The following is a 14914-nucleotide window of genomic DNA, read 5'->3' as shown; positions in this document are numbered from 1 at the left end:
ATGTCTTACTTGTCTCCTGTCTCAATCAAAAAACCTTGCAATGACTTCACCCTCAAGGTTCTTAAAACTAAAACCAAGAAGCACGACCACATCACACCAGTTTTAGCCTCTTTACATTGGCTCCCTGTTTGTTTTAGGATTAATCTTATTAATTACTTTTAAGGCTCTTCATGGCCTAGCTGTAGTAGTTTAAGATTAAGATCCTCGGGCAGAGGTCCTCTGCTTGTCCCAGAGCCCAGACTGAAGACCAAAGGGGACAGAGGTTTTGTGATCAGGGCCCCAAGGCTCTGGAATGACCTGCCCGTGGATATATGGCTGTCTGAGTCTCTGGCTTCATGTAAGTCTCTCCTTAAAACATACCTCTAGTGGAAAGAGCGTATCCTGACTTTATGTGTTGCTGTCTTACTGATTTTAATGTCCATTTATTATCTTAATTTTAGTTCTGGCCTTCTTTATTTTATCATTTACTAAACTAAGCAGAAAAAGTAAGGGAATTTGTGTTTGGTAAAGCTGTTTGGCATTGGCAGAGAAGATTTGGCAAATTTTTCATGGGCCCAATCTACATACTCAGCTCTGCTGCTCATCCCACAAATGCATGTTAATTATAAATGTGGCCCCATTTAAAAGGGAAATAAACAGGCTTTCCAACCGTATAAGATTTATTGCCAAGAGGCATTATAACAACAGAGAAATAATCTACCAAACACAAATTTCCTTACTTACTGTACTTAGTTTATATAGCCCCTTTCAAAACACAGTTACAAAGTGCTTTACAGTAAAACTGAACACAGTTAAAACACAAGAGTAAAATGTCATAAAATGTAATCTAAACTAAGCACAAAAAGTAAGGAAATTTGTGTTTGGTAGATTATTTCTTCGTTGTTACAATGCCTCTTGGCACTAAATCTTATACCTCTGGAAAGCCTGTTTATTTCCCTTTTAAATGGGGCCACATTTGTGAGGAACATGCATTTGTGGGATGAGCAGCAGAGCTGAGTATGTGGGTTGTGCCCATGAAAAATTTGCCAAATCTTCTCTGCCAATGCCAAACAGCTTTACCAAACACAGATATCCTACTTTTTTGTGCTTAGTTTAAATAAAGTTTATTGTTATTATTGTAGAAATGGGCTACTGCAGTTTTACAGTTGTCACTGCATGTATCTGAGTGGTAGTGACTGTGTAGCACCTGACTGTACATATAAAACATGATGCTGAATAAAGCTGATAAAATATGATGCATTGCTGCAGATTAAAACACCTAACCCACTTTAGGAATTCACCACTTATTCAACCACTGTTTCTTTAGATATTTAGTTACATTTAGCAGCCAGTACTTGAGTTACGTGAATTTTTGAACGCTTTGTAATGGTGTATTTCTGCACTGTGGCGCTGCTATTCCAGGATCTGACTTCCACCCTTGCAGATCTGTCCGATAAATCCACCCCAAACACGCGCTGAAATATCGTTATTACACTCATCATGCATGCGGTGTCCATTAAACGTGAATAAAGTAGGTCATGGTGTAAAAATCCAAAGCAACATTAGCGGAATATTGCCCTCTGTATGTGTGTGTGTCTGTAGTGTAGCGAGCCTGCAGCAGCACCCAGAAGTGAACAAAGCGACCCGGAAGCGGTGGTCCGACTGGAGGCAGGCAGAAAGAACATCAACCTTTTATATTATAGCTGTACTCGCAAGACAATATCTGCAATCAGGACACAAGGTATTTGTGCATGTCTTTTGGGTGTCTTCGCTGCTGTGTGTTTCTCTCGTGAGCGCTATGCTGCTAAATGCGTGCATTGTGCACAAAATGCAATCGCTGTCCTTTGATTCGTCCAAAAGTTGCAGAATGTGAAAAAAAGCAGCCCTAAAAGTGAAATTAGGAGAAGATGGCACAGCGTGTTTGGGGAAAAAGGGCATTGTGCGCCGGCTACATTTTGACCTTAACGCGTTGCGAGGCTTGTTTTAATCGCGGTGGTGTTTGGGTCGATCTGCATCTTGTCCGTTTCCGTGCTGTTTTTTTTTTTTTTTTTTTTGCAGGGCATGGTTGTTGTAGGAAGTGTCAGTTTTTTTAAGAGGTGGGGAGGCCGGGCTATTCAAACCTGCAATTCGCCGTAAACAATCATTCATGCCTTTGACATGATAAACACACCTTTGTGTCCGCGTCGGCTCGCGTCTTCTCCCCGACACCCTCCTCACGACAACATGTTCATGCTCCTAAATTTTTGGGGTCTGCAGAATATGGCGTCCCGCCTTATAAAAATAAGGCTGCCATTTTTGTTTCTCTTTTGTCTGGAAATGTTTAAAGAAAACTGTCTGAGAATGTCTGAGTCGCACCGGGAGGCTCGGTCCGTGAAAGCCTCCGTCAGTACGGGTGCACAGATGCTCGCGGACACACGACATGTCCGAAAAGTCTAAGAATGGAAAGTTTTTTTCCTCTCATTGCGTTTATCTGAACATTTAAAGCGACGTCCACTTATTTTCTGGGTTTCACAGTCAGACAAAAGGAGCAGAGCAGCTGAATGTCCAGGCTCGTCTGCTGAGCCTCTGTCACCCTCATGTCGCTTTATCACTGACTACATGTTTGTATCTGACATTTACATGTTTGACCCGGGTTAACTTAACGGGGACACTTTGCCTCAGTGTCACTGTGGGCCTGATTTACACTCTGAGCTAGTAATATAAATGTCATATAGCAACTTATTACACTGTTAAAATGTAATCTTGTCATCTTCACACAAGCTTTATGACTTTATTATTATTATTATTAATTAATTAATTAATTAATTTTAACCACGAGGTTATTTGGGGTTCTTAGCAAAATCTTAGCTTGAATTCATTTTTTTTTTTTGACAAAGAAATTTTAAATCAAGGGCCACTTACTGGATTGTTCCACCTTTCAGCTGCATCCCATGGTCTTCCTCAGCTGAAGTTTTGTTGGCTTATAACTGAGAGAATCCCATCTGCTGAGGAAGACCATGGGATGTGGATGAAAGCCAGATAAATCTAATGAGTGAACTTGAATTAATTTATTTGTCTGGAATGAAAGTCTTTGAAAAATATTAATAACTTCTATGGAGCTTCATATTAAATATCCTCCAATTGGAACCTGTACATTTTTTGTGTTTTACAAAGGTGTTTTTTTTTCCTTCCTTTTTTACAAAATCTTATAGAGCTTAAATCCAGTTTTTTGACAAAGACATTGTAATTTTGAATCAAGGTCCACTTACTAGATCGTTCCACCTTTCAGCTGCATCATGGTCTTCCTCAGCAGAAATTTTGTGTGCTCATCTGCTGAGGAAGACCATGAGATGTGGATGAAAGCCAGAAATATCAAATGAGTGCACCTTGAATAAAATTTTATATTATGTTGGAAACTAGTTAAACCCAATTTTACCAGCCTAAAATTCATGAACTCTTCATTTAAATCTATATTTTGTTTGATTGTTCTTGTTTTTTTTTTCGTCAATATGATTTTTTTAGCCTTTAAAGCCCATGAAACCCAAAGCCAACATTTACCCTCCCATTTATCGTTACCTTTACACACTCCACTGTGGTGAAAATGTTTTTTGTTGTTTTGTTTTGTTTGTCTTTTAAATTTTGTAAACCCAGCCTTCTTTTTACTTACCTGTCGTTAAAATTATGGTATTTGTCCTGAAGGAAACTGGAACAAATATATATATATATATATATATATATATATGTGTGTATATATATATATATATATAGATGCAAGTCCTAAGAAAGCTTAATTTTAAATCATGGTCCACTGACTAGATTGTTCCACCTTTCAGCTGCAGCTCATGGTCTTCCTCAGCTGGAGTTTTGTTTGGTCATAACTGAGCAAATCCAATCTGCCGAGGAAGACCATGGGATGTGGTCAGAGGATTGAGAAGTGTCTTTGTGACTTTGTCCTCATGTTTAACAGTGGCATCTTAAAACAGCTCTCAGATGTTCTGGATGAGTTGTGCTCGTGCCATAGCTTCAAGCAGAAGCTATAACAATTAAAAGAAAAAATACATTATTATTATTATTATTATTATTATAGAACCATCATTTTTATGATGGGTAACTAAAAAGTAGGTTGGGTTAACAAAAACCTTTTCACCAAAGCTTTTGTCAAACTGTTTTCCAAGGTTTAGTTAAATCCAATTTTACCAGCCAAAAATCCACAAACTCTTCATTTTCTTTTTTTTTTTTTTTTGGTCAAAATTATTTTTTTAGTAGTGCATAACATTGACCTCGGTGTGTAAACTTCACACACTCAGCTGTGGTAAAAAGGTTTTTTGTTTTTGTTAACCAGCCTACTTTTTACTTCCCTGACATGAAAATTATAGTTTTTGTTCTGGAGGAAACTGGAACAAATATATGTTGATGCAAGTTATTTTTTATATTGATAACTTCTGTGGAGTTTCATATTAAATATCCTCCAACTGACCCTAATTGTGACACCTGTATCTTTTTTTAGCGAAATCTTAGGTAGCTTAAATCCAGTTTTTTGACAAATACGTTTTAATTTTTAATCAAGGTCCACTTACAAGATTGTTCCACCTTTCAGCTGCATCTCATGGTCTTCCTCAGCTGAAGTTTTGTTTGCTCATAACTGAGCGATCACATCAATTAAGATTTTTTTTTTTTTTTGTTAAACTATATGTTTCCAAGGTTTAGTTAAATCTAATTTTACTAGCCTAAAATTCATGAACTCTTCAAATAAACATGATTTTTTTTTAGTCTTGAAAGCTCATGAAACCCAAAGCGAACATAACAGTTACTTCTATTCTGCTTCACACACTCAGCTGAGGTAACAAGATTTTGTTGTTGTTGTTGTTGTTGTTGTTGTTGTTATCTCAACTTACTTTTTACTTACCTGTCATAAAAATGTAAATTAACCTTGGTATTTGTTCTATTGGAAACTGGAACAAATATAAATTGATGCAAGTCAAATAAAAATATTAATAACTTCTTCTATGGAGCTTCATATTAAATAGGCTCCAGTTTACCCTCACTGTGACACTTGTGCAATGAATCTCGTCCTTTAAATGTATTTATGTTTGGTCTTACAAAGGTGGAACAGCATGATTTTGATAATTAAAATAGTTTCTTAATACTTAAAATTGATGTGATTAAGCATGTATGTGCATTCAAAGCTAGATCAAAGTTTGTGTGATGGAAACTATTGAAATGTACACAGTGATTTTAGGTCAAAGGAAACTGCTCACCTTTTCTACTAAACCTGAAACTGTTTGTTGCTTGAGGTTAGGGTGTCAGTTTTCTTCTAAACAGTTGCAGTCTGGCTGTCTGTAACAGTAACGGATGCTGCCTACACATCTTGTTTAAATCATTTCAACACTGTAGTATAAATAAACAACACTTTGTATCATAAATCGCACATGGACCCTTAATGACTGTGACAGACTTGTAGGAAGGTAACAGCTCATTATGCATAAGTTGACTTTTGGGTGGGTATATGTGAGTTCAACCATTACAGAAAGTGAAACCACTGAAGTGTATCATGTCAGTATTTTGGAAAATGATTTAATCATAAACACATATGATGAAGTATGACTTGACTTTTGAATGTGACTAATATAAATGTAATTCTTTTCAGGATGGCAGAGCCTCGATTTAACAACCCGTATTTCTGGCCGCCACCTCCATCCATGCCAGGCCAGGTAAGTCCACTCATCACATGATTACTGTGACATTTCTACCTCATTGCCATTTGTTTCCATGTGTGAATGTCTTTTCAGCCATTCAGCACCAGTCCATCAGTGAAACAAACTTTCAGAGTGAGAATCCGTCACAGCTCGAGCTCGTAGATTTAAAAAAAAAAAAAAGAATTGAACTTGTACTGTGTGCTGGTCAGTGTTTTCTATCCTGGGATGTGTTTTTTGGGGCATGAATGACATTCACACACGGTGGCTGTTTTCTGTTGAGCATGACCCGTTAACCCTTTCAGCTGGATAACCTGGTGCTCATTAACAAGATCAAGGAGCAGCTGATGGCTGAGAAGATCCGACCCCTGCACCTGCCGCCTACCTCCTCTCCTTCCCAGCAGTCTCTGCTGGTGCCCACCTCGTCCCCGGATGGCAGCGCTCAGCACGTCATGTCGGTGCCAAAGCCCCAGCCACAGCAGGTGCCGGGCCATCACCCGCAGCCGCAGGGCTCTGGACAGCCAGATATCGCTCTGCACGCTCGCCCCGCCTCCAGCTCTGGACCAGGTACAGTCATCACTTTGTTGTTTGTAGGCCGGGGGACAGATCCAAATGTGTTGGTAGCATCATAACAGGTCTGAAGGTCTGTCTTTATCAAGAAGACACTGATCTGTCCACTGATCAAAATGCAATCACCTGATCATCACCCATCAACTTCCAGATGGAAACATGGACGACAAGTCAGCGGTGAAGGCCAAAGGATTGTGGGAAGACTGGCACATGAGACAGCTCAGCGAGCAGCAGAGCCGGGTCAATCATCGCTCAGGTACTGCAGTCAGTTGGTCTGTGTGGTCTGTTGACACGAGAAAATATCAGCAGGAAAATCTGCCTCTGGTGTTTGTTTAAATCAACAGCAGTGAGTGATCAGACACACTGTTAAACTGTGTCAGTAGATACACAAACACACACAGTAGAGGTACAATGGATGCACTATAGCAGGTAAATAAGACATTACATTTACTGTAGGGCTGCACAGTTAAAAGAAATATAGGTGCAAAACATCAAATAAGACATTGTATTAAATAGTTTGTTAGTCTTAAAGCGGGGAAATAAACAGAGAGAGTATATTGTGCAGGCTGAGCAGCAGCAGAATAATACTGAGAGACTTCGCTGTTGGTTTTCAGGCAGTTTAGCCCTGGCTAATTTTAGACTGAAGTTGGTACAAACCAAACCTATAAAACTTCAAGATACCCTGACTTGTGTTAAACCAACAGGATATAAAACCAATATATCAGTCGGACTCCCATGTGATACACATGCTGAGGACGCTCTGGGCTCAGTGGCTTTGCAAGTTGTGGCCCATTTACTAAAAGTAATGTATCCTTTGTATCACAGTGAAGCATTCTGCAAACTGTGCTGTCACTGTGTTTTCTTCCTCCTGTTTCTGGCAGCCATTGGTTTTCATTTATTTCTAAACAATGTAAAAATCAGTGAGCAGACTTTTGAAACTGAAGTTGTGTGCCATGTATACCTCTGGCAACACATAATACAGACTTGATGTTTGATTCAGTGTGATGCATCCCACAACTCAAACACATTTCAGAAGGCAGCTGACTGATCATTATATCATATGGAAAACAAATGGCTCTTTGGAGGAAATAGTAAGAATTAAGACTCCCTAAAACACAGGGTTTCACCTGGAGTTAGTGCCTTACGTCCTGCGTCACACAGTGCGTTGTGTGCCTGATGCATGTTCCCGTCAGCTCACATTGGGTCGTCTCCTCACCAAGTTGTTTATTAATGTAATTTTTGTCCTAAACCCAAGATAAAACCTACAAGAGACGTCACATCTAACTGTAAGTTCAAACAAAGATGATTTTTCTTTGTTTTTGTGATCATACATTTACGAAAATGCATTAGATGTACAACTAAATAATGCTGAAATATATAGACATTTAGATAGAATAAATTATGTCCAACAACAAAAAATCTTTTCAGATGGAGGGGTCTGTATTCTGATGAACAACTGAGTTTACAAGGCAGTCTATGTATATAGGTGTGAGACCAAGTATACAAGTTATGGGAAAACATGAATAGTATAATTCTGTATGCCTTCATAGTAGTGTATTGTTCAGTCTAGCTTGCCTAATTTTCCAGGCTTTAGAAAAAAAACTTGCCCATACTTTGCCTCTCAGTCCAGTTTCTCATTTTCGTCAAACCAAAGTAATTCAGGATTTTTGGTCTGCATTCTTACAAAGGCTCACTGCAAGCAGGTTATCATAGAGTGCACTGATGTGTCCTGCAAAACCGCGCCCATCTGGGTAAAATAATACGTTTTTAGGAAGTTCCAGTATAAAATATACATTGAAAAAAAAAAATTGTCATCAAAAATGTAAATCTGTAATTTAAAACTAGAACTTGGTTATTAAAATTATCTGTGTAGTGTTGTAGTATTTGTGTTAAAACAGTGCTGTTTAAACCTCCACAGGTCTGGCTCCTTCATCCCGACCCGACAGCCACAGCACCTCAGAGGCCCTGACCCCCACGACTCCAACCTCCAGCAGCCAGAACCGCCTGGGCGGCGCCCCCTCTGTGAACATCATCTCCGGACTGGCTAGCGGTCCTGGCATGGACCACATGAAAGTGGGAGGCCTGGCCGGACTGTTGGGACCCCCACCTAAGGCACCCCGGGGACGGAAGAAGATCAAAGCTGAAAACCCATCTGGTCCTCTGCTGGTGGTGCCCTACCCCATCCTAGCTGACCAAGGCTGTGTCACTGTGGCACCCAAAGAGGGCAAAACCTACAGGTTGGGCACAAGAAGCTGCTAATGTTGTCTTTGAGAGAAAGGATATTTCCTCTCAGCCTTACAAAGCTGATTCACAAATTCAATTGCGGTCTTAAAAAGATCAATAGGCATTTGCTTGACACCAGTTTGGTTTTAAGTACGCTGCAGATGATTGAGATGTGGTCCTCCTCACTGAGACATCGATACTAATCCACATTTCACCTGATGGGATAAATGTTTCACTCAGTGGACTGTCAACTGATCTTTGCCTCCTATTATCATCTGGAAAAACATTCTTTGTCTTGTTATATTTAAGTTTATTAGACTTAACTTGTGAGGTTAGCACAATGCAGGTCAGCAGGAATCTTAACTTTAACTTACTGACACTGATTCCTGGACCATTTCCTACTTTTTTGGGGTATATCCAGAATTAAACTACTTTGATTTTAGTTGGGACTTAGTGATACTCATAATTTGGAAATAGAACATGATTCAGAACTGATTGTGTTTTGCCTTATATATCTTGAAAATGACTGAAGCGGTATTACTTTAAAATATTAAAGGAATACTTCACCCCCAAATGACCATTTGAGGACCAGTTACTCATCCCCTGTTTTGTTAAATTTGTGAAGAAAGGTTTGTTTTTCTTGCATGCCTCCACGGTGAACAAAGAATCCAAAAACGGAGAAAATTCTTCATCAATTAAAGTCATAGGGGTCCATGTTTAACAGCAGCAAAACTATATCAGAACAGCCATTTATAAACTCTCACACTACTTGTGCAGTATAATCCAAGTCTCATTTATCCAGTTGAATGTGTTGTACTTCCCCAGCAGTCTTTTCTGACAGGGAACTGAACGTAAAGTGAGACTTACAGTATTTATGATCTCTTCCAAGCCAGACTCCATTGACAGAAACAGTAATTTTACCTCACTGAACACAGGAGCTGCTGATCTACCACTGCCTCGATCAGTTAGTTTGTGTTATGTTGTGAGTTTGGTGTGTTAGTTCAGTTTCAGCAAGGTCACACAATAAGACAAACAAACTGCCAAACAAGGCAGCAGTAGACCAGCAGCTCCTGTGTTCAGCAAGGTAAAATTAGTGTTTTTGTCAATGGAGTCTGGCTTTGAGAGAGCATAGGTAAGTTTCGCTTTTTCTTAAGTTCCTTGTTGGAAAGGGCTGTCTGTTTGGGAAGTACTGAGCACATGACATGGATAAATGAGACGGATTATACTGTAAGAGCCATGGGCAAGTTTGTGGACGCTGATATGACTACAATTTATCATGATGTTTCTCCATTTTTGGGTTCTTTGTTCATCTGAGGCATGCAAGAAAAACAGTTTTCTTCACAAATTCAATGTAACACGGCAAGGAATTGATGTACAAATGGCCGCTGTGGGGGTAAAGTATTCCTTTAATGGTGTTATACTATATAGTTTATAAAGCTCTGTTTCTCAACAAACCTGACTCAAGTTTTTGTTTTGTTTTTGTCACCAAGATGCAAAGTGTGCCCGCTCACCTTCCTAACCAAGTCAGAGATGCAGATTCACTCCAAGTCCCATACGGAGGCCAAACCACACAAGTGTCCCCACTGCTCCAAGACGTTTGCCAACGCCTCCTACCTGTCCCAGCACCTGCGCATCCACCTGGGGATCAAACCCTACCACTGCTCCTACTGCGAGAACTCGTTCCGTCAGCTGTCACACCTGCAGCAGCACACCAGGTCGGTCCCGCTGTGAACACAAAGTGGGGACAGTCAGGCTGCCACTAACACACTGTGCTATACCAGGGCATCTGATGTCTGATGCTCAGATTAGTGATACTTTTAAAATGTGTGTTCTGCTGCAGAGAATAAGTCTGCTGACATCCCTTTACAAATCTTGTTTTAATTATCTTGGCTACGCATTTTATTGTACATACAAGGCTGTGACTAAATATGTGGCTTTTTTTTATCTGCTTCTTTTGCCACAGAATCCACACTGGCGATAGGCCTTATAAATGTGCTCACCCCGGATGTGAAAAGGCTTTCACTCAGCTGTCTAACCTTCAGGTCAGTACCTGGTCACACAACTGAATTCTGCCACAGTGGATATTACAACAAGAACAGCTACTTTACACTGAGGTAGACACAGCGAAAAATGTAGTTTAAAAAAATATGTTCATTGATTTAACTGACTGTAATCACAATGCAACTTAAGAGCGTCTGTCTGTTTCTTCCCAAACAGTCTCACCAGAGGCAGCACAATAAAGACAAGCCGTATAAATGTCCTAACTGCTACCGTGCCTACTCAGACTCCGCATCGTTGCAGATCCACTTGTCAGCGCATGCCATCAAAAACGCGAAGGCCTACTGCTGTAGCATGTGTGGTCGGGCATACACCTCAGTGAGTAGACCACAGGTTATCTGCTAGTTATCTTCATGTGCTTCAGATTTTCCCAGAGTGTCTTCAGACGGACTGCTAGATGATGGCCTTTGATGAAACTTTGCCTCACTTCACCCGAAACTAGCTGCTTCCTGTTTGTGATATTTAACAACCCGACATGTTTTTGCTCATTTCCACACGTACAGAAAAGAAGTAATTTTTCCACTTCTTGTTTTGGCATACAGGGATCTACCAACTACCAGTTCATTTTTACTTGTAAAACTGGTTTGCAGGGCGCATATTTAATCTTATCTGGCCAAATCAAGATGTTTGTAACCACCTCCCATCTGCAAATATTTCTATTAGCTCAGCACATTACTCTAGAGCTGAAACAATTAGTACTCAATCAACAGAGAATCCATCAGTTTGGATTATTACAGTATAATTTTAAAGGTACAGTGTATATTTCTGGAAAAAGATAGTTGATTGTTGAGTCTCATTCCAAGGTCATAAAATACTGACGAATTTGGGTCAGTAGTTGGACCAACCACTGACCCAAAACATTGATATTTAATGACCTGAGAATGAGACTGTCTTTCTCCAGAGTTTGATAATCGCACCTTTAGGGGCCGTACACATTTTTTGCGCCCTCAAATCCACTGTTTTCAATGTAGACACATTGGCAGGTGCGCTCAAATGCCAGAGCAAGGCCGTTGTGGTGCACACACGTTCCTGAGAGCCCTGCACTCTGCTGCTCTACACTGTGCTGGTTAAGGCTACTTAGCAACCTCGGACACAGCCTCCCGCTGCGCTCTTGAATGCTGGCACAGAAAACGCACAAATGTAGCACCCGGCACCTGACCTTGTGTTTTCCAGGGGGTAAAAGACGCAGCATGTGTACAGCCCCCAGAAATGTCAAATAAGTACTGGTTTCAGCTTCTAAAATATGAATATTAGCTTCTTTTTCTTCTGTCATAATAATATTAGCATCTTTTGAGTTTTCAACCGTTGGTCAGACCAAAAAAAAATCAATTGTTGGGAGCACGTGCTCCTTTAAGGTCCAGTGTGTAGGATTTAGAGGGACATATTGGTATCAATGGTATGTAGTATTCATAAGATGTTTTCATTAGTTTATAATCACCTGAAACTAAGAATTGTTGTGTTTTTACCTTAGAATGAGCCATTTATATCAACATACAGAGCGGGTCCTTTCCCAGGAGTTTGCCATGTTGTCTTACAGTAGCTCAGAATGGACAAATCAAACACTTGCTCTAAACAGGGCCATTCGTGTTGTTGTGTTGACCACCCTAGGTCTCCTAAACACTTGGCACGCAAAAGAAGTGTCAGTTCTGCAACCTCACCACTAGATGCCACTAAATCCCACACTCTGGACCTTTAATAGAAGAGTTGAGTGCCTCTGAACCATGTGCCATTGAAGCAGAACAGTTTGCAGGTTTCAATCAATCAGTCAGCTGCTGTCGTGGTTGGTTGAACTGTAAAAGATGACATTGGTCAGTCCAGAGTTGTCGTTGATATCTGGTTGGTTAATTTAGCTTTTAAAATCTTTTGATTGGATGTGATTTCTTAAGCTCCCTCCCAAGTTAAGTTTGCCACAGTTGTTATATCCTGCTGGATCCACTGCCTTCATATTCAGTTATCTAGAATGTGTTTCATTTTTATAGGCACTCAGGGTTTATTTGAGGTGATATACACGTAAAGAAGTGTCCTCAAAATAAAATGTTGTCTCGTCTGTTGTTCTAATGGCAGTAATTTCATTTTAAACCATTTGCTGTGTTTTCATGTCTTTTGTAGGAGACCTACCTTATGAAGCACATGTCCAAACACACGGTGGTGGAGCACCTAGTGAGCCACCAGTCGCCTCAGAGGACCGAGTCCCCCAGCATCCCCATACGCATCTCCCTCATCTGAGCTCCCAGCCGCTCTGCAGCAGGTCGGATTCAGAGTCTACGTTAGGCTGGAGCTTATGAGGCCCTGCACCCACAGCCATCTACATAAGGCTTACATTAGCATTATGACAGCTGACATAAGCATTCAGCGCTAGATTCAGTCAACAGGCCGCCTCCATCCATCTCGACACAGGCCGTCTGTCAAAAAATGAGCACAGCGTTATTTTGTGAATGTAAAAAAAAAAAAAAAAAAAAAAAATACAGCTAGATGTTGTCCGGAGGATCGAGTGGCAAAGAATGTCTTGCGTCAGATTTAATAAGCACTTTCGTAAGCGTCATGTAAACTGCCGGATGCATTGGCCATCAGAAATGTTTTAGTTAGTTTTTATGTTTTGTTTTTTTCTTCCTCTTCCATGAAATGGGTTTCCAAAATGTGCCAGATGATATTTGCCCTTATAAAGAATTGAGAGAATAGAAAGAAAATGTTCGCTGGGTGTGTTCTGGAGACATCCAAAGATAATCTTAAAGCACTTTTAGGCCTTGTGGTTTTGGCTCAAATTGTTTCAATCTTGTTGGATGGAAAATGCCAAAGGGCATTACTTGTGGCAGCTAAGAGTACTGACTGTATAAATAACAGTCTTGTTCTGTTTCCTTCTTTGTTTTTACTCACAGTTTTTGTGCAAGTACACATTTACAGGGTCATCTGAATTTGATGAAAGGCAATCGGTAGATGACAATTTAAACATTTGATGATTGTATTGAGACGTTGCGTTATTGACTTGGGGAGGCAACAAATAGAGCAACATGGAACGGAAGAGAAATGAATGTTTTTTTGTTTTTGTTTTTATTTCCAAATATCTTTCAGTCCATATTTGACCGTCACTTTTTACGGCACCTTTACGATCGTGACACATGATCAAAGAAACACTGCTTTTTTACATTATGTTCTCTTGTCCCATTAACTAGTGCCATATATGAACCTTGTTGAGGTTTTAAGAGGAAGCGAACCTTGCTCTAGTGTCTGCTTCCTCAACTCTGTTAAGCTTTTGACTCTTGTTTTCTAAGTATTAGAGGTCGAACACGTTGCACATGTACCAGTGCCAGCTCTACGCTACTCAGCCCAACTTTTAAACACACTTCAGCTGAAAGGAAATTTCACTCGAGTGGTAAATTTTAAACCCAAACATTGGACCAAAATGTGAAGTTATTGTACAGCTACTCTGACCCAGTTAAGTATTTTTTAAAATCTTTAATAAGCTTTACCCATTTGGAATAAACTGCAGTATAAGTCATATTCCATAGGCCTATATTATGTGGAGGTGATGCTTCTCCCTTTTGAGTTTATTTTTCTCCTTAGTATTCTTTTTATTGTACACAGTATTGTTTGTTGTATTTTTACTGTAACTTTAACCTCTGGATGGTACTAACAGAGTACCCTGTATTCTTCAGGGCACTTCGGAAAAAGGTGCTACGGCTAGACGTTAACATTTGAGATGGAACTGAGAATAATGTAAAATACATATACAGTATATAGTATGTTTTCAAAAGAATAAAAAAAAACTTATTACTCAAGCCACTGGCCTGAAAACAGACATTTACGCCAACAACAGACCCTGCCTCTTCAACTTACTCTCTCTTTTGAGATAATGGGAAAATGTACATGTTGCTGTACTGTAAAACATGTTACTCATTTATAGTACCTATTTTTTAGTTTTCATAAACATGCTCTGTTTGGGTTTTGTAAAAGTTTATGTATGAACTTACTGTAATTATTTTAGTCTACCCATATGTTATTAATATTCATGTTTTATATCAGTTATTTACATGTAAGCCTTAACTGTTTTATCATCCCATTTCCATTACTCTGTATTGTGTTCTGCAGTATTCAGTCGTGTAAACATTTTCATTTTCTTTCCTTCCGCATGGAGTTCCTGAGCTGTAATCTGTATGATAACTGTTTAACCCATGTTCTCTATGAAAAGATATTGCGTAGATTTATTACACTTTTTCCTGTCTTGCATTGTGGTTTCATATACAGTTTCTAGACAACTAAATATGCACAGCCAAGACTGAGAAGTTAAACTAAGGTTATCAATGTTTAAAAAAGGAAAAAAAGCTTTGTATCTTTACCTTGTTTAATAAACAGACTGTTATAAATTCATCACTGGCTGCTTTGGCGTCTACTGAAAAACTTGCCAACAAATCTGT

General features: G+C 39.6%; 1 protein-coding gene across 2 annotated transcripts; it reads left to right on the top strand.

The window, feature by feature from the left end:
* The first annotated feature begins 1604 nt into the window (after positions 1 to 1604).
* znf362b (zinc finger protein 362b) lies at positions 1605 to 14867 on the top strand. Of its 2 annotated transcripts, none has more exons than XM_049581910.1 (9): positions 1605 to 1720; positions 5606 to 5669; positions 5984 to 6218; positions 6373 to 6477; positions 8140 to 8458; positions 9935 to 10159; positions 10408 to 10486; positions 10662 to 10820; positions 12612 to 14867. In XM_049581910.1, exons 2-9 carry the CDS (start codon positions 5607 to 5609, stop codon positions 12726 to 12728), a joined length of 1302 nt encoding a protein of 433 aa, XP_049437867.1. In that variant the 5' UTR covers positions 1605 to 1720; position 5606; the 3' UTR covers positions 12729 to 14867. The 2 variants fall into 2 exon arrangements, with proteins under 2 accessions (XP_049437867.1, XP_049437866.1); XM_049581909.1 differs by having other exon boundaries at positions 5957 to 6218.
* The last annotated feature ends 47 nt before the right edge of the window (positions 14868 to 14914 follow it).

Source organism: Epinephelus fuscoguttatus, linkage group LG7 (genome assembly GCF_011397635.1).
Source record: "Epinephelus fuscoguttatus linkage group LG7, E.fuscoguttatus.final_Chr_v1".
Classification (NCBI taxonomy): Eukaryota; Metazoa; Chordata; class Actinopteri; order Perciformes; family Serranidae; genus Epinephelus; species Epinephelus fuscoguttatus.
The sequence above is the reverse complement of the archived record's forward strand: the minus strand, read 5'-3'. Positions and strand labels throughout refer to the sequence as shown.

Coding starts and splice junctions, on each gene's coding strand:
- znf362b (XM_049581909.1), top strand. CDS start 5,607: ATGGCAGAGCCTCGATTTAACAACCCGTATTTCTGGCCGCCACCTCCA. Junction 6,478..8,139: donor CCGGGTCAATCATCGCTCAG/GTACTGCAGTCA, acceptor AAACCTCCACAG/GTCTGGCTCCTTCATCCCGA. Junction 10,821..12,611: donor GTGGTCGGGCATACACCTCA/GTGAGTAGACCA, acceptor TGTCTTTTGTAG/GAGACCTACCTTATGAAGCA.